Source organism: Melospiza melodia, chromosome Z, assembly GCF_035770615.1.
Source record: "Melospiza melodia melodia isolate bMelMel2 chromosome Z, bMelMel2.pri, whole genome shotgun sequence".
Taxonomy (NCBI): domain Eukaryota; kingdom Metazoa; phylum Chordata; class Aves; order Passeriformes; family Passerellidae; genus Melospiza; species Melospiza melodia.
The window spans coordinates 20,404,761-20,423,266 of NC_086226.1; the positions used below are offsets into that span (position 1 = coordinate 20,404,761).

Below are 18,506 nucleotides of genomic sequence, written 5' to 3' on the forward strand. Positions count from 1 at the left end.
TGGGGAACCCAAACCAAGTTTCTGTATACTTCCTAGCCTTGCTTAATCAAAAATATTAATGTGAAACAAAGACACTTTCAAGAAAAGCATGTAAGCTACAAGCAAAAAAATCACAAATCGTATATTTCACTTAATCTTTCCATTTGCAAGAGTGAAATCAAGTTTCAAAATCATCTGTATAATAAGAAATAACTAAGAGGAGCAAAGAACTTCAGTCTTTTATAGGGGCCACTTTTATTCAGAGATCAGTTTTATCAAACCTGGCAGAATCTATCAGCCCACTCCTAAAACTTCAGCTTTCAGAAAATACAGCAAGAAGACATCACTTGAAAATGGAAATAATAATTTCTAAAACCAAAGTATATGCATGTTAAGCCAAAATATTAATACTGATAGAAGAATTTTTGGTAGGCTTAATGGTATAGAAGTTCATGGTCAAAGTGAATTTTTGGGTTTTTTTACTGATAAGGATGCTATAATCTTGGTCTTATGATATGTTTATGATAAGGACTAAAGAAACTTTAAGTCTTTAGAAGGACACAACACTGAAATTTCACTTTATAGATGTAAGATTTATTTTGACTCAACAAAAATTTCCAAAACATAAGCACATGTTTACAGATACGCTTAAGACAGCCTGCACATAATAAGCAGATTTCTTAGGAACATGCTTAAATTTAATTTATATTCCTGATGTTTGTATTTATGCAGATATCTTATCAAAGAAGTGCCAAGTCAACATCTCTGGGAACCAAATTTTGTTCTAATGGCCCTACATACTGCTGTGTTAAACTGGATGAAACAAGGGCCAACTTTCAGAAAAATCAAGACAATAGAAAGTACTGAGCTCCTGCTGAGAATTTTAACTGCCTGCTTGCATTTGCTAAAGGCTTAGTGGCTCTTCCTGGGCACACCTCAGAGTCTGACGTATTGTAGGCAGCTCTAAAACATGCAATGCTGCAGTTGAGATCATATCACTGCAGATGAGGGAATGTGTCCCCAGGGAATGCTATCAGTCTAAACAGCAGGGTAGGCCACAGAGTGGTGTAAGCTCACTCTTACAGGTGACTCTTAGACTAGTGAAAAATTACAGTGTTTTCTACTTCAAAAGTATCTGTTGTCCTTGTTTTCTTTCAAAAAATATGGGAAAAGAATGGACTACCAGTTCAGCAGGAAAATTACTGAATCAAACATTTGAAATTTTGATCCCACTAAATAAGTAGACTAGACCTCAGGTCCCCATGACCTTCTTCACATGAGACAGCCCTGTGGAAAATATTTATAACAGAAACTCCAAAGGAGCTGTATTGGGTCAGAGAGATTACCTGGGAAATTTTACCAGGTCAGGAGCAATTCATTTCTATGCAAAATTATTCTTTATATGTCTCTAAGAGTGGAGGATCTCAAGTTTACTTCCAAACAAATGCATTTTCAGCCCAGTAACAGTTTCTACCAACATTAATAAACTGACTCAGCTGGAAACTGTAATAACTCTGTACATCTGTGGTCAAGAGACTCTCTAAGAAATTAGTTTTCCTCATGTAAGAAAGTTTGTAGCATTTGACAGATCCATGCTCAGCTGTGTGATGTCCAGATAAGGAATCATACTTTTAACATTGTATTTTCCTTACAATTTAGGAGTGTGATTCAAACTTGGAAACAAAACATGAGGAAATTATTATTAATTCATCTACCAGAAATTCTATTTTTCCTCAGACATTTAAGCCAAAAAGCAGGATGCAGTGACAGTTTAAATACAGAGTTTATGCTGTTGATATAGGGCATGAAAGCTGAAGGAGCATAAGGAATTAAAAGTAAAAAAGAATTTAGAGATTGAGTCTAACACTGTTAGAGTGTGATCAAGACATAACAATGTAAAAGACAATTAAGGCGAGAGATTATTTATGGTCTTCAGGGAGCAAGGCGTTCCTCTTCATGGTGCTCTGGCAATATATCTTCAAATAGTTTTTCTCATCAGGTTTGTTTTCCTAAAGAAGGAAGGCTAAAACATAGTCATCTGTACTTTTACACACCTGTGTTTACAGAAACACATCTCAAGCATATTTTTCTATACAATCTGAGCCACTCCATATAACAAAACTTAATGTAGTTGTGGGAAAAAATCTTGATATTTGTTTGTGATGGCTGACGATGATTGTAAGTAGAGAAAAATGCATGAACTGAAAATGATAGAATTGTTTCATTTGGAGAAGTCCTATGAAGTTGGAAAAGACCATTGAGTCCAAATGTTAACCTAGCTAAGGAAACTTATGGCGGCATCTTCTTCAATTAAAGACCCAAATGTAATAGGCACAGTATTACTGCATCCATGCTGTCAGACAGTACAATGGTCAAATCCTTTGGGGAAATTTAAATAATGGAAGAAATTACTCTTAAGTTAAATTATATACTTTATAACCCAATTCTTGTTTTAGAAACATTTAATAATATTAAATTACATAAATGTCTAAGGAAGGCTATGCTTATAATTGCTGGCAGAATCATTTCATAAATGGAACCCCTAAATGAACCAACACCAAATCCAGTCCACTCACTCACAGATTGTGAATACTCTGAAAATGTTCACTTTCAAGTATCTAAGAATTGAGTGTATTTGAGGTTGCTTGTAGCTTAAATACATTAGATTACCTCCGATCCTCTCTCAAATTAATACAAAAAATTTCTTGCAAATTTAGTGATATGTGGAAGCCATACACTTGAGTCTGTTCAGATGCTGCTTCTTCCCAATAGGAAATTCCAGTAGAACATTGCAAAACATAAATCAGTTGCAGTGGGAGGCTGTTATTATGAATTTTTATAGAATGCGAACCAGTGGTGTGATTAATATTTCATATAGTAAAATCAATAGTCTTATATGCACCCTTTTTAAGACAGTTCATATGTGTCCTAGGGTGACGTTATGATGCTTGTATCCCCATTCATGTGTTCTCTTTAATGTTGGATATTATGTTCTGTACCTTTAAGACTGGCTCTGAAGAGTGAAAGTTTTGTTTTGGTTTTCTTATCAGCCTGGCTGGGACACAGAGACTGTGGCTTTTGCTTTCACTGCTTTTGCTTTTCGCTTTGCTCTTTTGCTCTCGCTCCTGCTCTGCTTCTGCTTGCTTTTGCTTCTGCTCATTGGCTGGTTTGACTAAGCAGTCCAAGTTCTTCCTGGACTGTTTCTCCTTTCTTTTTTTCAACTGTCTCGAGCCTGCTCCGGACTGGGACCTGGAAACACCAAGAATTTGCACCGTGTGGCCTGCAGCAGCTTCCCCAGCACTGGAGGGACTGAGAAGAGAGCAACCACCCAGAGAGAGACTTTCTGAATTTGTCATCTTTTTCAGAGTGGTGTCATCTGGTATTGTTCACTTTGTGTGCTGTGCCTGTTAAATAAGCAGGTTCTTTTCACTTCTCTCCAAGGAATTCTTCCTGAACGGGTTGGGGGGAGGGGCCGTGTGGGTTTGCTTTCTGGAGAGGCCCTCCTTTGGAAATTCTCCACCAAATTTGCCCTAAACCAGAACAATATGCTTTAAGTTTAAGTTTTCTGCAATGTTTCAAATCTTTGAATTACTTGTAACAAAAGCTTAGTAGCATAGGCAGTCACTCTACTTCTCTAGCAAGATGTAAAATATTTACTGCATCTGAGATGACTAGCAGATTTGAGACAGTGAATTAAAATAAGGCTGCTAAAGCTATTGCTGTGCTCCCTGTTTAATCCGCCCTTAAAAGAGATGGACAACCAGCTCAGAATGAACTGATCTACTCACAGATCAGTTCCCAGTTTTCTGGTTTTCATCTTAGTCCCCACCCCCCACTAATGTGAGAAAATTCAGGTTTTTGTTTCTTTCTTAATAAACCATGATTTAACCAGTGTAAATTCATGAATGGACAGTATTATTTTGTTATTTGGAGGATTAATATGTCATTGAGAAATAGGGAAAATACCTGAGAAATATAACTAGTCGGCTGGTCAATTTTCATTGCTTTCATTGACTCTTATATCTGACATGGTGCCGGATTCACCCTCTAGCCCCTGACAATGCGTTGAGAGTGGGCTATTCTCAGTGATCTGACCTACAGGTGGGCATAGGCTCTGCGGCATATGATGTAACAAGGCCCAGGCAGAAGCAAGGACGAGGGAGAAGTCTTTCGTATTGCTTCCAAGGAGGCTCATTTCCAAGAAGAGTCCAGGGACAAAAGACCCCACATCTGCTGTACAGAGACTTTTATACAGAGGAGGTTCCAGGGTAGGGTACAAATTTTTGACAAATAGGGAGAAGACTGTGGAGGAGTACAAGGTGGGGTTTACAATACTTAACCATATGAGGAGGCTCAGGGGGAGGGGAATAGTCTGAACAAACCAATGGGGCTTCAAAGAATGGGGGATTTCCCAAAACAAGGGGCTGGCACAAGGTAGGAATGACAACTCGGTAGGAGGAGGGACAGGGAATATTCTATATCAAGGGGCAGGTCTACAGCAAGATGGACAACTAGGTGCAAGGATTCAACTTGGACTGGATTAACAATATAGGAGGGAACAGAACAAATCATTAGGGATAAAAACACACCGCAACATATATCCACTTTTGCAATCAACCTGTTTGCCTGAGAATCTCAGTCTGAATTTTATTGTGCTTTTTCTATCACAGTTTTCACAGCATTTCCCCACACTAGATAACTGAAAAGTGTTGTTCAACAGAGCACTATGAATAATACTTAAAATTAATGGTCTTTTACATGTCTTTTAATAATTTGCCATGTTGTTCCTGCTTATTCATCAAGGTTTGTCTAATTCATTTAACAGCCCAATATTTAATAGCTTTACTAGATGTTTAGACAGGCCCTTACCTGATGCAAGGATTTTTTAATAGCTCCCACTCCGCCACACTTTGGAATGTCACACCTTGGCGCTGAAGAACAACAAATAAAAAACAATTGAGCCTTGGACAAATGCCTTTGGTTCTTCTGGTCCCACTCCCACACTGACACTGGGTCAGAGTAATCTCCCATATGTAGCTGCTTACAGCATAAAAAGAAACAATGGGACAATCTCACACAATTTGGGGATTTCCTTCATTTCCATGTGACAGTAATGAACAACTCTTGCCCTTAAGACTTGCTTGCCTGAGTGCCTTCCCTTCTTTCTTCCCATCTTCCCCTACCCTCAGGCTCATTTTGCCTGCATGTTGCAGAATGATAGAAGTTGCCCTGCTTTACTCTTTGTAGCTCAAGGGATTTGAAGATCATTTCATGTTTGACGTGGGAAGATGCAATAGATATATCACAAGGACCCCCAGATATTTTTATGGTGGCAGGCAGGAGGATTTAATTGTTTCTCAAAGCAGGGTCAATATGGAAAGCTACAATTCTGTCTGACTGAATTACATTGTGTCTTGGTCCATCATTATTTTCAGTTTAAAATAAACTTAGACCAGACAGCCTCTTTTTAATTTTTTTCTGATTTTCATTTGTTTCTTAATAAAACTGACAACACTTTCCCTACCTGCATAGAGTAGAAGTATCAGGTATATTTGATGAAGGAGCCTGAGCGAACTGCAAAATAGCAGTTAAATTCCTGGAACCATCAATGAAAAAATGTTTGCTTTGTCACTACTTAATGAGAAAACAGGCTTGACTCCAGTTACCTGTGCCTCTTTTGACCTCTTGATTTTGACAGACAATGACCCTGTCATTGTTGGAAAAGAAATGAAATTTAGCAAAATATTTAATTATAGTGAGTTGTGTGTGAACTGGTTTGTTAAAAAGTAGTTTTGTAGCCGTTGAAAGTGTGTGTTGGGTTTTTGTGTGTAACCTAGCAGGTAGTCTTAGGGATTTAATATCTTAGGGATTTAATAAATAATTAAACTAGTGCAGGAAAGTAAGAATGCTAACCTGTCTGGAGGCAGCATACAATGCTCTTAGAATAAGATAAGCAGAGGATTAATGATCTTGTTTGTGAACCAAGGAATGTATCACAAGGGGTCTGTGACCAGGCAAGGGGAACGGAGGACTATTTCTTGGAGGCTAGGCAAGGGGAACGGGAAACTGTTTCTTGGAGACCTTGTTGTGAATCGCATGTATAAGAGGGAAGCATCCATACGTGAATTTGGGGGCTCGGACTTTTGGGACATGAGTCCCCCAGTTCCCCGGGCCCTTAATAAAGCACCCACAAAACTTATCCGAGTTTTGTGTCATCTATCAATCAGGCAACAGTTTTCTGGCGACCGCGGCAGGACTCCAAGGGCTGCTGGGGCGGTTCGCGTCCCGATCCACTCCAAGCCGGCACTGAGCACTTCTCGGGGAGTAATCGGTCGTGCCCGACACCCCGCGCCTGTTGGACAATTGTCAAGGTAAGCCCGAAGGTGCTTTATATTGGAAAAAGGTGATAATTGGATTTGGATTTGGTGGCTGGTAAAAAAAGCCTAGGCTCCGGCCATAAGACGTCTAAGGACGCAGGACCAGAACTCGCCTCCTGTTTGTTTTAGGGAAGGACGGCGAGAAGGTATATTGGTTTAAGGTATATTGGTTTATTGGGATTAATAGTGAAATTAAATGTTGTAATATGATGTCTTTTAAAACTTTTAAAACCTTAGTGCAAGCCAATGGTAAAATACCTGGAAATACACCATTAGGTTGTATATTGAAACGGTGAAAAAGTGAGGGGTATTATCAAGAATTGGATAAAAGTAAAATGATAGATTATTGTAATCATTGTGGCCTGAATATGAGATTGGGGAAGCGGGATGGCCAGTGAATGGTACACTGGAATTGGGGATAATGGAATCTTTGATGCAATTTTTAAGGAGAAATGAGAAATGGGATGAAATACCATATTTGGATTTGTTTTTCGTTTTATATCGGAAAGAGGAATGGCAAAAGGAATGTGGTATCTTGGTTTTAGAAGTGAATGATGAAAGGGAGTGTGTGGGATGTAAAGAAAGAAAGGAGCGTAATTTGTATCCTTCAGTCGAGGAAGATTTGTCTTATTGTATAGCACCTCCGAGGGTTCCGGTTGCTCCTAATGTGCCCCCTGCTCCCTCTGCGGATATAGCTATAAAAACGGGATCTAGTGAGAGTGATAGTGATGGTGGTGATGGTGAAAAGAATGAGAGTGTTAAAAGAACTCCGTTAGCAGGGCGGACTCGCAAGGGAAGGACGGGGCAGAAGGGGCCACATTTAATTGCGCCGTTAAGGGAAGCTGTGGGACCACAGGGAGAAAGGATACTTATAAAGGTGCCTTTCTCCCCGGGGGATTTGGTAATATGGAAGCAATCAGCGGGGAGTTATCGGGAGGATCCTGAAAGGGTGGCAAGGGTGGTTAAAATGGTAATAAAGACTCAGAATCCGGACTGGAATGATTTACAGGTATTATTAGATACTATAATGGATTCCACGGAAAAGGAAATGGTTATTAGAGCCACTAGAGAAAAGGCTCGTGAGGAAATTCGGTTGAGACAACTAAATGAGACAGTTGATGAATTGGTACCAAGTGAGGAACCTAAGTGGGACCCAAACCCTACGGGAGGAATAAGGGCTGTAAAACGATATCAGGAATTGTTGGTGGAAGGAATTAGGACAGGAATACCTAAGACTATGAACTGGTCTAAGTTGTATTCGGTCAAGCAGGACAAGAATGAGTCTCCGTCTGCCTTTTTAGAACGATTAAAAGACGTGGCTTGGAAGTTTACTAATTTAGATGTAGAGGATCAATCAGGAAAACTTCAATTGGCATTGTTGTTTATGGGGCAATCACAAGAGGATATTAGGAAAAAGTTACAAAAGCTGGAAGGAGAGGATACTAGGAGTTTGGATAAAATGCTGGAGGTAGTGTGGAAGGTATACAACAACAGGGAAAAAGAAACTGCAAAAAGACAACAAGCTAGTATTCTGGCTGTAATGCAACAGACAGGGGCAGGAGGAAGACCCATTAGGGGTCGAGGTCAGGGAGGAACTAATCGCAGACAAAGGGGGTTGGCAAGAGGTCGGAGAAGATTTGGGTTTGCACCTAACATGGGGAGGTTAGATCCAAACCAGTGTGCGTTTTGCCGACAATTGGGACACTGGAAAAATGAATGCCTGGTTAGAGGAGGTATGGGCATGGGAAACATGGGATTAAGGACAGGTCCAATGGAGAATGCCCCTGTGGGAGGATTCATGGGAGGACCAGAAGAAGTCACTCAAGCACTAGTTTTGGAAAACTATCAGAATCAAAGCTGACTAGAAAAGGATTTAAGGGTAGTTTTAGAAATAGATGGAAAAGATCAAGAATTTATGGTAGACACTGGAGCTACTTATTCTGTACTCAATAGACGATTGGGACCTTTGAGTGACACAACGGTACAGGTGGTGGGGGCAACAGGGAAACTAGAGGAACAACCATTTTTACAACCTTTAAATCTTAAGTTTGGGGGGAAGGAATTAGATCACCAATTTTTGTATATGCCGAACTGCCCCACACCCCTTCTTGGCAGAGACCTGTTGTCTCGACTTAATGTGAAAATAATATTTGAAGGGGGAAGGGTGAAATTAGAAATACCTGAAGAACAAATAGCAGGCATTTTTGTGATCAAGGAAGTGGATGCCTCTCCTATTCCAGAAGAAATTGAGCAGGCTGTAGTACCCTGGGTATGGGAGTCAGGGGTCCCCGGAAAATCTAAAGCTGCGCAGCCAGTAAAGGTGGAACTAAAAGAAGGGGCCCAACCAGTGAAGATAAAGCAATACCCCTTGAAGCCTGAGGCAAGGAGGGGAGTAGCCCCGTTAATTAAACAATTTTTAGCTCAAGGAATATTACAAGAATGTGAATCAGAGTATAATACTCCAATTTTTCCAGTAAAGAAACCTAATGGTAAGTACCGTTTGGTACAGGACTTAAGGGCTATTAATGAAATAGTGAAAGACATACATCCAGTCGTTGCGAATCCTTATACCTTGTTAACATCTGTATCGGAGGAGTTTAAATGGTTCTCAGTGATTGACCTTAAAGATGCCTTCTTCTGCATCCCACTGGCAGTAGAGAATAGGAAATATTTTGCCTTCGAGTGGGAGAGTCCTGATTTTGGGAGAAAGAAGCAGCTTATGTAGATGAGACTCCCACAGAGATTTAAATGCTCCCCTACTATTTGGAAACCAACTGGCCAAGGAGCTGGAGGAATGGAAGATAACCCAGGTAACAATATCCCCATCCTTGTATGTAGTCCTGCAGTACGTGGACGACATCTTTCTGGCTACTAAGGAAAGGGAAATGTGTGTGGAATTAACAATTAAATTACTCAACATGCTTGGCCAAGCAGGGTATCGGGTTTCTAAGGAAAAAGCTCAATTGGTCAAAAATAGCCTTATTTACCTCGGTTGTGAGATCACACAAGGGCAGAGACGTTTGGGAGTAAACCGAATAGAGGCAATATGTGCTATTCCTTTGCCTCGTAACCATCAGGAATTGAGATCTTTTCTAGGAATGGTGGGATGGTGTCGACTGTGGATCATGAATTTCGGTCTCCTAGCCAAGTCACTATATGAGGCCTTGAAGCAGCATCGGTTGGAGTGGACGACACAGCAAAAGAAGGCCTTCCAGGAATTGAAGCAGGCACTAAAGGAGGCCCCAGCATTAGGACTCCCTGACGTGACCAAGGAATTCCAGTTGTACGTGAATGAGAGGCAAAAACTGGCATTGGGGGTCCTCACCCAGAAGGTGGGATCCTGGAAGAGGCCAGTGGGATACTTCTCTAAACAACTGGATTCGGTAAGTTCCGGGTGGCCCTCGTGTTTACGAGCCGGCAACAATAATTCTTATTCAAGAGGCCCGGAAATTGACTTTGGGGGCAAAAATGAAAGTGTTTGTTCCCCATATGGTCATGGCCGTTTTGGTGCAAAAGGGGGGTCACTGGCTATCATCCAGTCGAATGTTGCAATACCAGGCTATCCTGAGAGAACAGGATGATATTGAAATAAGGACTACTACTCATGTTAATCCAGCAGAGTTTTTACGCAGTGACCAGGAGGCTCGGGGACTGGTGCACGATTGCGTAGAGGTAATTGAACAAGTATATGCCAGCAGACCCGACCTAAAGGATGAACCATTGGAAGAACCTGAATGGGAACTATACACTGATGGATCCAGTTTTGTCGAGAATGGGACTCGCTATGCCGGGTATGCAGTGGTAACATTGGATCGGGTAATAGAAGCAAAGGCTTTGTTACCTGGAACTTCGGCCCAGAAGGCAGAGGTGATCAGACTCACCAGAGCCCTGTATTTGAGCAAGGACAAAAGGGTTAATATCTGGACAGATTCTAAATATGCCTTTGGTGTGGTTCATGTACATGGGGCGTTATGGAAGGAAAGGGGGCTTTTGAATTCACAGGGAACCAACATCAAGCACCAGGAAGAAGTGCTACAGCTACTGGATGCGGTACACAGTCCCAAAGCAGTTGCAGTAATGCATGTTAGAGGACATCAGACTGCGGAAGGAGACGTTTACAGAGGAAATCGATTTGCTGATGTTACAGCTCGGCAAGTGGCACGGGAAGTATGGACTCAAATGGCATTGGTACCGGTAAGAACAAATCCGGCTACCCCATACCTGAATCAGGAGCCCAAATATTCAATAGAAGATGGAATCAACTTGGGTGGTACGTTACACCAATGGGACAAATAGTGGTACCTACCCACATAATGAAATTTATTTTGGAATCAGAACATAATAAATGTCATTGGGGGGCAGAAGTATTGGTAAAATTTTGAAGAATGAGATAATCTCTAATCAGATGTTAACAATGGCAAAAAGAGTTAATGCAATGTGCCCAGTATGTTTGAAAAATAATCCAGTAGTTAGGAGACAAATACAAATGGGAAAGTTGCAAGTCGGGCCACAACCAGGAGATTACTGGCAAGTTGATTTTTCTGAATTGCCTAGGGCACAGGGATACAGATACTTGTTAGTGTACGTATGTACATTCTCAGGGTGGCCGGAAGCTTTTCCATGTAGAACTAATCAGGCTAAGGAGGTGGTAAAAACCTTGTTAAAAGAAATAATACCAAGATTTGTAGTACCTTTAGGATTGTCATCAGATAGGGGTCTGCATTTTATAGCCGGGGTAGTGCAAGAATTAGCACGAATGTTAAATATAACCTGGAATTTGCATACCCCCTGGAGACCTCAGTCTAGTGGGCAGGTGGAAAGGATGAATCAAACCCTAAAAAGACAAATCAAAAAGATTTGCCAGGAAGCTAAACTGCACTGGCCTCAAGCTTTGCCTTTAGCCCTACTCAAGATTCGAATTAAACCAAGGGAAAAGGTAGGCGTAAGTCCATGTGAGATATTATATGGCAAACCATATCATGCAACTGTATTAAAAGGAGAAGTACATGTGAGTAGAGACTAGGCGATTGCAGAGTATGTTATGTCACTTAATAAGATCTTGAATTCTTTAAGAAATACGTTACAGTAGAATAGACCGCTCACGCTGGTGAATTCTGTCCACGACATCCAGCCTGGGGACCAGGTGTACGTCAAGAAGTGGATCACAGATCTGCTACGGAAATCATAGAGCAGACCCCACCAGGTGATGATGACGACCTACACGGCGGTGAAGGTCCAGGGGATGGATGCTTGGATCCATTACACCAGGGTAAAGAAGGCACCATTCCAATGGGAAACCCAGATAGTGTCTCCAACCCAGATGATCTTCCGCACAAAGCCACCTTCTTAATTATATTACTGCTAGTGATCATGAGACTAGTACCCGTTTAAGGGTCTACTCTAGTACAGGTTGAAGAAACAAAGGTTACAGTCATGGAAGGGATGGATGTTCAATTAACTTGTGTTATCTTTGACAGCCAGAAAGTTGAGGCCAGTGAAGTTATTGCAGTATGGCAATGGGGGGCTGAAAGAAGCCGAGGCAAGATAGGAGTGGTTGGGATCAGGATAAACAACAAGGAAACACGGTACTGAATCTTACCAAGGTAACCACAAACGATACGGGAGAATATACATGTTTGGTCAAAATACGGGATAGTTTTGATTACAAAAGAGTGAGTATGAGGGTTTTGCCATGGACAGGGGATCGTGCTGAAAACATAAAGGTTAATCCAGTATCAATGGCAGTGGACATGTGGGATGGGCCACCTCTCAGAATAAATTGTTCCTTCCTAGTAAGATCAAGATATCAAAGGAACCTTTGGGTCAAATGGTGGAAGCAAAATAGGGAACTGACCTGGGACAGAATAGAGGACGGGACCAGTTGGTGGGGGAAGGAAGGCAAAGGTTGTGGGTGGTCGAGTGTCACTAATCCTAGAATTGGAAATGCATGGTGGAGGCATGACAGAATGATGTTATCCTTACAGAGACACGGTAGAAGGAGTAGACGGGAGGTTAATGATACAATAGAACGAAATACTGAACAGGAAAATTTAGTGGTAGGATTAATCAGAGATTTTGGGATCATGCAGAATGTGACTAAAATAACAGCTTGCCTGCCATTACCACAGGCTGCAGGTGAACCAATTCCCCGGGGAATAATACTGGTAACCAAAATGCCTGAAACATGCAAGAATGTTTCATGGTCCTGCCAGTCAGTTCCCAAACCAGTAGATGTATGGAGGGATTTGTGTATGACCACTCAGGCTATGACTAGAGAGGAATGTGAAAAGAAATCCAATCATTATGGTTGGATTCAAAATACCAGGAGATGTTTAATTGCAACCCCAATAGATGAGCCATGCAATACAGTACGAAGAATAAGAACGAAATCCCAACAAAATGAGATGAGCTGTCAGAATGTCACACAGAATTTTGACAACTGGAATAGTTGGAAGACATTATGGGGACCTAGTGTTTTGGAACACTATAACTACCTTGGGGAAGTACAATGGTGCATCCAATGGTCAGGAGTAAAGAATCAGTCACATTATAGGGCCCTTATCACGTCTACAACTTCCCAAGAGTTCAGACCGCAGAAAGAGGATTAGAATTGTACTGAGGTTTTTACATGTGATACACCGGAAGACCGAATTGGATTGGTACTGGTGAAAATGGCATTAAAGTGGGGATGCGAGTGTAGGGGGTATGATCACACGGTTAGCAGAGAGTCCATGGATGGGCCTATAGATTGCAGATATACTACTGTGCATAGCCCTGGAAATCTAGTCTGGGTGTTGGGACACGGACAGTGGACCACACATTTACCTCTAGATGGATCAGTAACACAAATCACCCTAGGGGTTCCCACATTGTGTCCATACTGGAAACAGAATAGATTGATCCAAAGGAAAGGACTCAGAAAGAGGGAAGAATCCCTAGAGGAGCAGTGGCATGAACCTGGCTCAGGAGTACAATTTGGATGGATATTGGAGTCATTATTCCCTCCGGCAGCGACATATCGAAACAGGGAAATGCTCAACAATTTGTTAGGACAGACAGAAAGGTTGGCAGCAGCTACTAAGAAGGGATTTAAAGATCTAAATTTGCAATTGCAAGCTACATCAAGAATGACCCTACAAAACAGAATGGCATTGGATTTGCTACTGTTAAAGGAACATGGAGTTTGTGGTTACCTGAGTAGGAGAATAGATCATTGCTGTGTACACATTCCAAATGTTACACTTGAAGTTGAGAAAGATATTTCTCAACTGGCAGAAGTGGAAACAAAAACCAAGGAAATTGAAAGGGAAGCACAGCATAATTGGATAGGAGCAGTATTTGATTCTTTGGGGCTTCACCTGTCTGGCTGGATTACATCTGCTATACAGTATGTACTAATGTTTTTAGTATTTTTAGTGACTATATGGATTGTATATAGATGCCTCTTAGGTGTGATCGAAAAGGAAAAGAGGCGATCTCTCCGGTTGCTGAAGGCGACGACCCGCGGGTGGCAGAATGAAGAACACTCCCCACCTCGTTATGAAGATGTTACTGTTGATTGAGCATCCTTGCAGCAGGACTGAAGAATGCTCAAAAGGGGGGAAATGTTGGAAAAGAAGTGAAATTTAGCAAAATATTTAATTATAGTGAGTTGTGTGTGAACTGGTTTGTTAAAAAGTAGTTTTGTAGCCGTTGAAAGTGTGTGTTGGGTTTTTGTGTGTAACCTAGCAGGTAGTCTTAGGGATTTAATAAATAATTAAACTAGTGCAGGAAAGTAAGAATGCTAACCTGTCTGGAGGCAGCATACAATGCTCTTAGAATAAGATAAGCAGAGGATTAATGATCTTGTTTGTGAACCAAGGAATGTATCACAAGGGGTCTGTGACCAGGCAAGGGGAACGGAGGACTGTTTCTTGGAGGCTAGGCAAGGGGAACGGGAAACTGTTTCTTGGAGACCTTGTTGTGAATCGCATGTATAAGAGGGAAGCACCCATACGTGAATTTGGGGGCTCGGACTTTTGGGACGTGAGTCCCCCAGTTCCCCGGGCCCTTAATAAAGCACCCACAAAACTTATCCGAGTTTTGTGTCATCTATCAATCGGGCAACATCATCATATCAAAGCACTTCCTATTATCGTAAATGGAGAAGTGTGGTTATCTGGAGATATCCTTAGGGCAAAGTGTATATGCATACACAAGGAAGATGGAGAAAAAGGGAGAGATCTATAGCATCTAGTCTATTTAAGGATTTTCTGTAGTAGAAATACAATTGTGTCATGGGATCAACCCACTTGCCATACAGTTTCATTGTTGAGTGCAGCTAGTAACCTTAGCGGTTAAGCCTTGCTGTAGAACATAGTCACGGACCCATTAACACTACAGAAAAGGACTGTATTGTATTTGGGTCAGGAGATAACTATGTTGTAACCCATCCCTTGTTACAGCTGAGATTTTATAAGATATAAAACCTTCTACAGCCCAATTTTGTATGATATGTTTTATTTACAACTAATAATTGCTGCTGCTATTTTTTGCATAGCAGATTTTTAACTATATGCATGAAAATGAAGACCAAACCTGCAAAGGAGAGTTGTTGCTATCAGAAACTCTGTGCTCTTCCTGTGTAGTAGAAGTCATTAAAGAGTAGAGGCCATTAAAGAGCCTCCTTTCAGCTCTTGCTAGTGACGTACACTTGATAATGGCATGTGAAGGTGTGCACCCTTCAATTGTTACCTTAACCTCATTACCTGTGTTAGTTGATAAACCGAGCAAGAGATAAGAATTACTGATATGCTGCTTACAAAATCTATTGGGCTGATTTTCATGGGGTGGGGGATGGTTATGTGTTTACATTTTGGAGGTGAGCAGATGATGAACACATCTAAATTTCCACCTTTATTCCAAAAGCTTATGAGGGACATGGGAAAATGTCCTAAGAGCTACAATGGGTCCACCTTTCCTCTGCACTCTTACAAATGAATGTTTCCCACTTCCTACTTCTGCTACTTTATTACAAGGTGCTATGGGGAGGCTAATCCATCCTAGCCCTCCTGGATACTCTCCAAGTGATCAGGAAGCCTGCAAGGAGCAGGAAGTAGTGAAATCTGCTGCAATGTCACAGTTGCAGCAGGGCTTTGTACCCCTAGCTACCATACACCACCTACCCCATAGTCCATAGGGTGCTCAGAGGGTGGCTTATGACTTTGCTGTGCAGCTGTCCCTTAGAGACCCTACCAGAAATCCAGTCAGGTTTGATGATTTCCCTATGGATAATCTTCCTTCTGAAGTATCCTCTCAAAGAGCAAACTGTTAACGCCTCCATGCGCTTGTGTCCCAAACCCAACCATGCCAAAAAGCGATGAATTGACTGTGATCAGGGCAAAGTAGACAGGACTAACTGAAGCGCATTTGCTTTTGAAATCTTTGCAATGGGAACCAAATGGAGGACACACATCTTTTAGAGCCCAGCACAACTTTCTGAAGAAAAGTTATGTGGAGAGAAGGAGGGCAGAGGAAGAATTGCAGAGTGCCAGCGTCTCATTCTCGTGGAAATGCAGCCTCTGTTTTAATGCTATGCCTTCCCAAGCATGATAGAAGTAAAGCTGGTGGGGAAGCTGCACTGGTTTTAGTTGCTGTTTCTATGTCCTCTCTGCTTTCATCTGCAGGATGGTAATACAGAGCCTAGAGTTGGAACCATGTCCTGCCCATTTACCCCCTCCTCCAAATTTATGCATCAGTTCTGGGTTACAGCATTATCCTAATAAAACCAGTCACAGTGATGGTAGAGCCTGAGGGGATGCACAGCTCTGCCTGTAGCTACAGTTATGCAATCTTCAGGGAATTACTGGTGTCAGACCCACTGCTGATTGGCTTCTTACAACTCCTTCTGCTCTAGAGAGCCAAGCAAGAAGGAAGGTCATGTTGCAGAAGTTAGTTGTATTTGCTAATTCATCACAGTTCTTATTAATAAAGTTTCCTTTCCCACTTCTTTCTTTACCCTCCACTCCTTGCTGAAGTTTAATGTTCTCCCTGCAAAATAGTGGAATATCAGGTGCTGGAATGATTTTCTAATCTCAAATCTGCCTTATGTCTCCAATAACCAACTCTTGATTCGGTTTTCACTCAGTTCTTGGCTGTATTACAGATTAGTAAACAACAAATTATATCTCTTTTATCTCAGCAATATCCAAGGTGTATTCACAGAGAAAATATGATACAACAAAAAGAAAAGCACTACTCTCAGTATCTGAAGCTGAATACAGGGGAAGCTCAAATATATTCAGCATGCCCTGAATTACCAGCTGTGAGTGATGTTAAACTTTTCCATGTTCTGATCCTTCTCTTCCTGATTAAGGCATCCATTGACAGAAAATTCTTACTGCATTTTGTTCTTATTGCAGATGTCCTACAATGCCAGTGTTCCTAAAAGCATATTGACAAGATCCCTGTAAGTCCTGACAGCCTGAAATTTCACTAAAGGCATCTCATGGAAAGGGTTCCACACAGAAAAATCTCATCCTCTAGCAAATTCAGTAGAGACAGTTACAAATGCTGAAAGCTGCTTCTTATGCCACGTGGTTGAAATCAGACTAATGCCACACCATGAGTCAGTATTGGGAACCAAAAACACATCACCCATGAAACACCTTAAAATAAACAAACATAGCAACAAACATTACAAACACATTTCCCCACCAGGAAGCAATCAAAAAACAATATCTATTAATACCTACATTTGGTTAAGGTGTGTGTTGATGATCACTCAGCAAAAGAGAAGTGCTTCAGAGATTATTCCCTCGCAGACTCTTGTTTTACAGAAAGAAAAAAACAATCCAGAGGGATGTTGTAAGACAATTGTGAGACATTGTGAACTCATTATTCAGATTCATATAAATTCATTAAAATATCCATATAAATATCCATAAATAAATAAATAAATAAATAAATAAATAAATAAATAAATAAATATTCATATAAATACCTGGATTGTAACTCTCTACCACCTTGTTATGATTCATTCCTTCTAGGTAAAAATGCCATAGTTATTTCTTACTATGGATGACCATAGTATGTACCCAGAAACTACTACTTTGGGATAAGCCATGACCTTTAATACAAAAAATGAAAAATATATATCACTAGGACTTTATGCCCTGTATTTCCCCATGCTTTATGCACTATGTTTCCCCATGCAATACCTTTTGTTAGCCATGGTCTTCCTCTTCATAACTCAGCTGTGATTCTTCATCCTTCCCTAAATTGCCTTGAAAATATTAGTAAGTCAGAATAGTGTGGTTGATAATCACCACTAAAAATGCTTCTCTTGTTAAGCCATGCCCTCAGCCTCTCTCCATGTTGTACACATTAGAGTGGAATATGCCCTTTGTGGCAAAGAAAAAAAAAAGAAAGTGAGTATTTCCATATTACAGAATATTCAGAGTTGAAAGGGACCAGAATGATCATAGAGTCCAACTCTTGAATGAATGGCCCCTATAGGGATCATCGGCATTTTTAGCACTCTGCTCTAACCAACTGAACTATTTATTTATGACAGTAGAGACAGACTATGTTTTTACTGTGTGAAGACACATTTCTTCATCCACAACAGCCAATCTTTATTCTTCATGCCATGATTTTACAAGGCCTTTCTTTTGTAAGGTTTTACCCATATACAAGTCATTGTTATAGTCTCATTTGAATACAAACCTTAGTTGTATGCAAACACAGATATTACATCTGTCTTTCAATGAAGAGTGTGTGATTCAGTTGTATTTCTCCATTTTTTACCAATTTTATCTATTTTGAAGTGGGCAAAAAAGACATAAGTTCAAATTCAAGATGAGCTCCATGTCACCATATCTGCACCTATCTATTAGCTGCAGTAAAGAGCTGGTACACAACTGAACCCACCAAAGATGATGGAAATCAAGCTCTTAAGTATTACAACTGAAGAAAACATAGGCAAAGGACATAGCTTTGTCAGACATCACAGATTAGGTAGTGTTGCTTCAGCCATGGAAATAACTCTAGACTACTGAAAACTACTTCAAAACCCAGAGTTACTGACAAAGAAAAAGGCTTTTCTTCAATGGCCATCATCCTGTTCCTAGTTTTTCCAACAGAACGCTTCAATTGCAGTACTACATGTTA

The 18,506-nt window shown here is 40.9% G+C and overlaps 2 protein-coding genes across 2 annotated transcripts; both read left to right on the top strand.

The window, feature by feature from the left end:
* The first annotated feature begins 3,107 nt into the window (after positions 1 to 3,107).
* On the top strand, positions 3,108 to 14,185 carry LOC134432209 (uncharacterized). The gene is made up of 3 exons (XM_063180714.1): positions 3,108 to 3,358; positions 6,207 to 6,350; positions 11,430 to 14,185. The coding sequence occupies exon 3, from the start codon at positions 12,035 to 12,037 to the stop codon at positions 12,962 to 12,964; it is 930 nt and encodes a 309-aa protein (XP_063036784.1). The 5' UTR covers positions 3,108 to 3,358; positions 6,207 to 6,350; positions 11,430 to 12,034; the 3' UTR covers positions 12,965 to 14,185.
* Positions 8,557 to 10,705, top strand: LOC134432208 (uncharacterized). The gene is given in 2 exon segments (XM_063180713.1): positions 8,557 to 9,771; positions 9,773 to 10,705. Coding segments are annotated over 2 exon segments (1,410 nt in total). The 5' UTR covers positions 8,557 to 9,241; the 3' UTR covers positions 10,653 to 10,705.
* Positions 14,186 to 18,506: the final 4,321 nt, after the last annotated feature.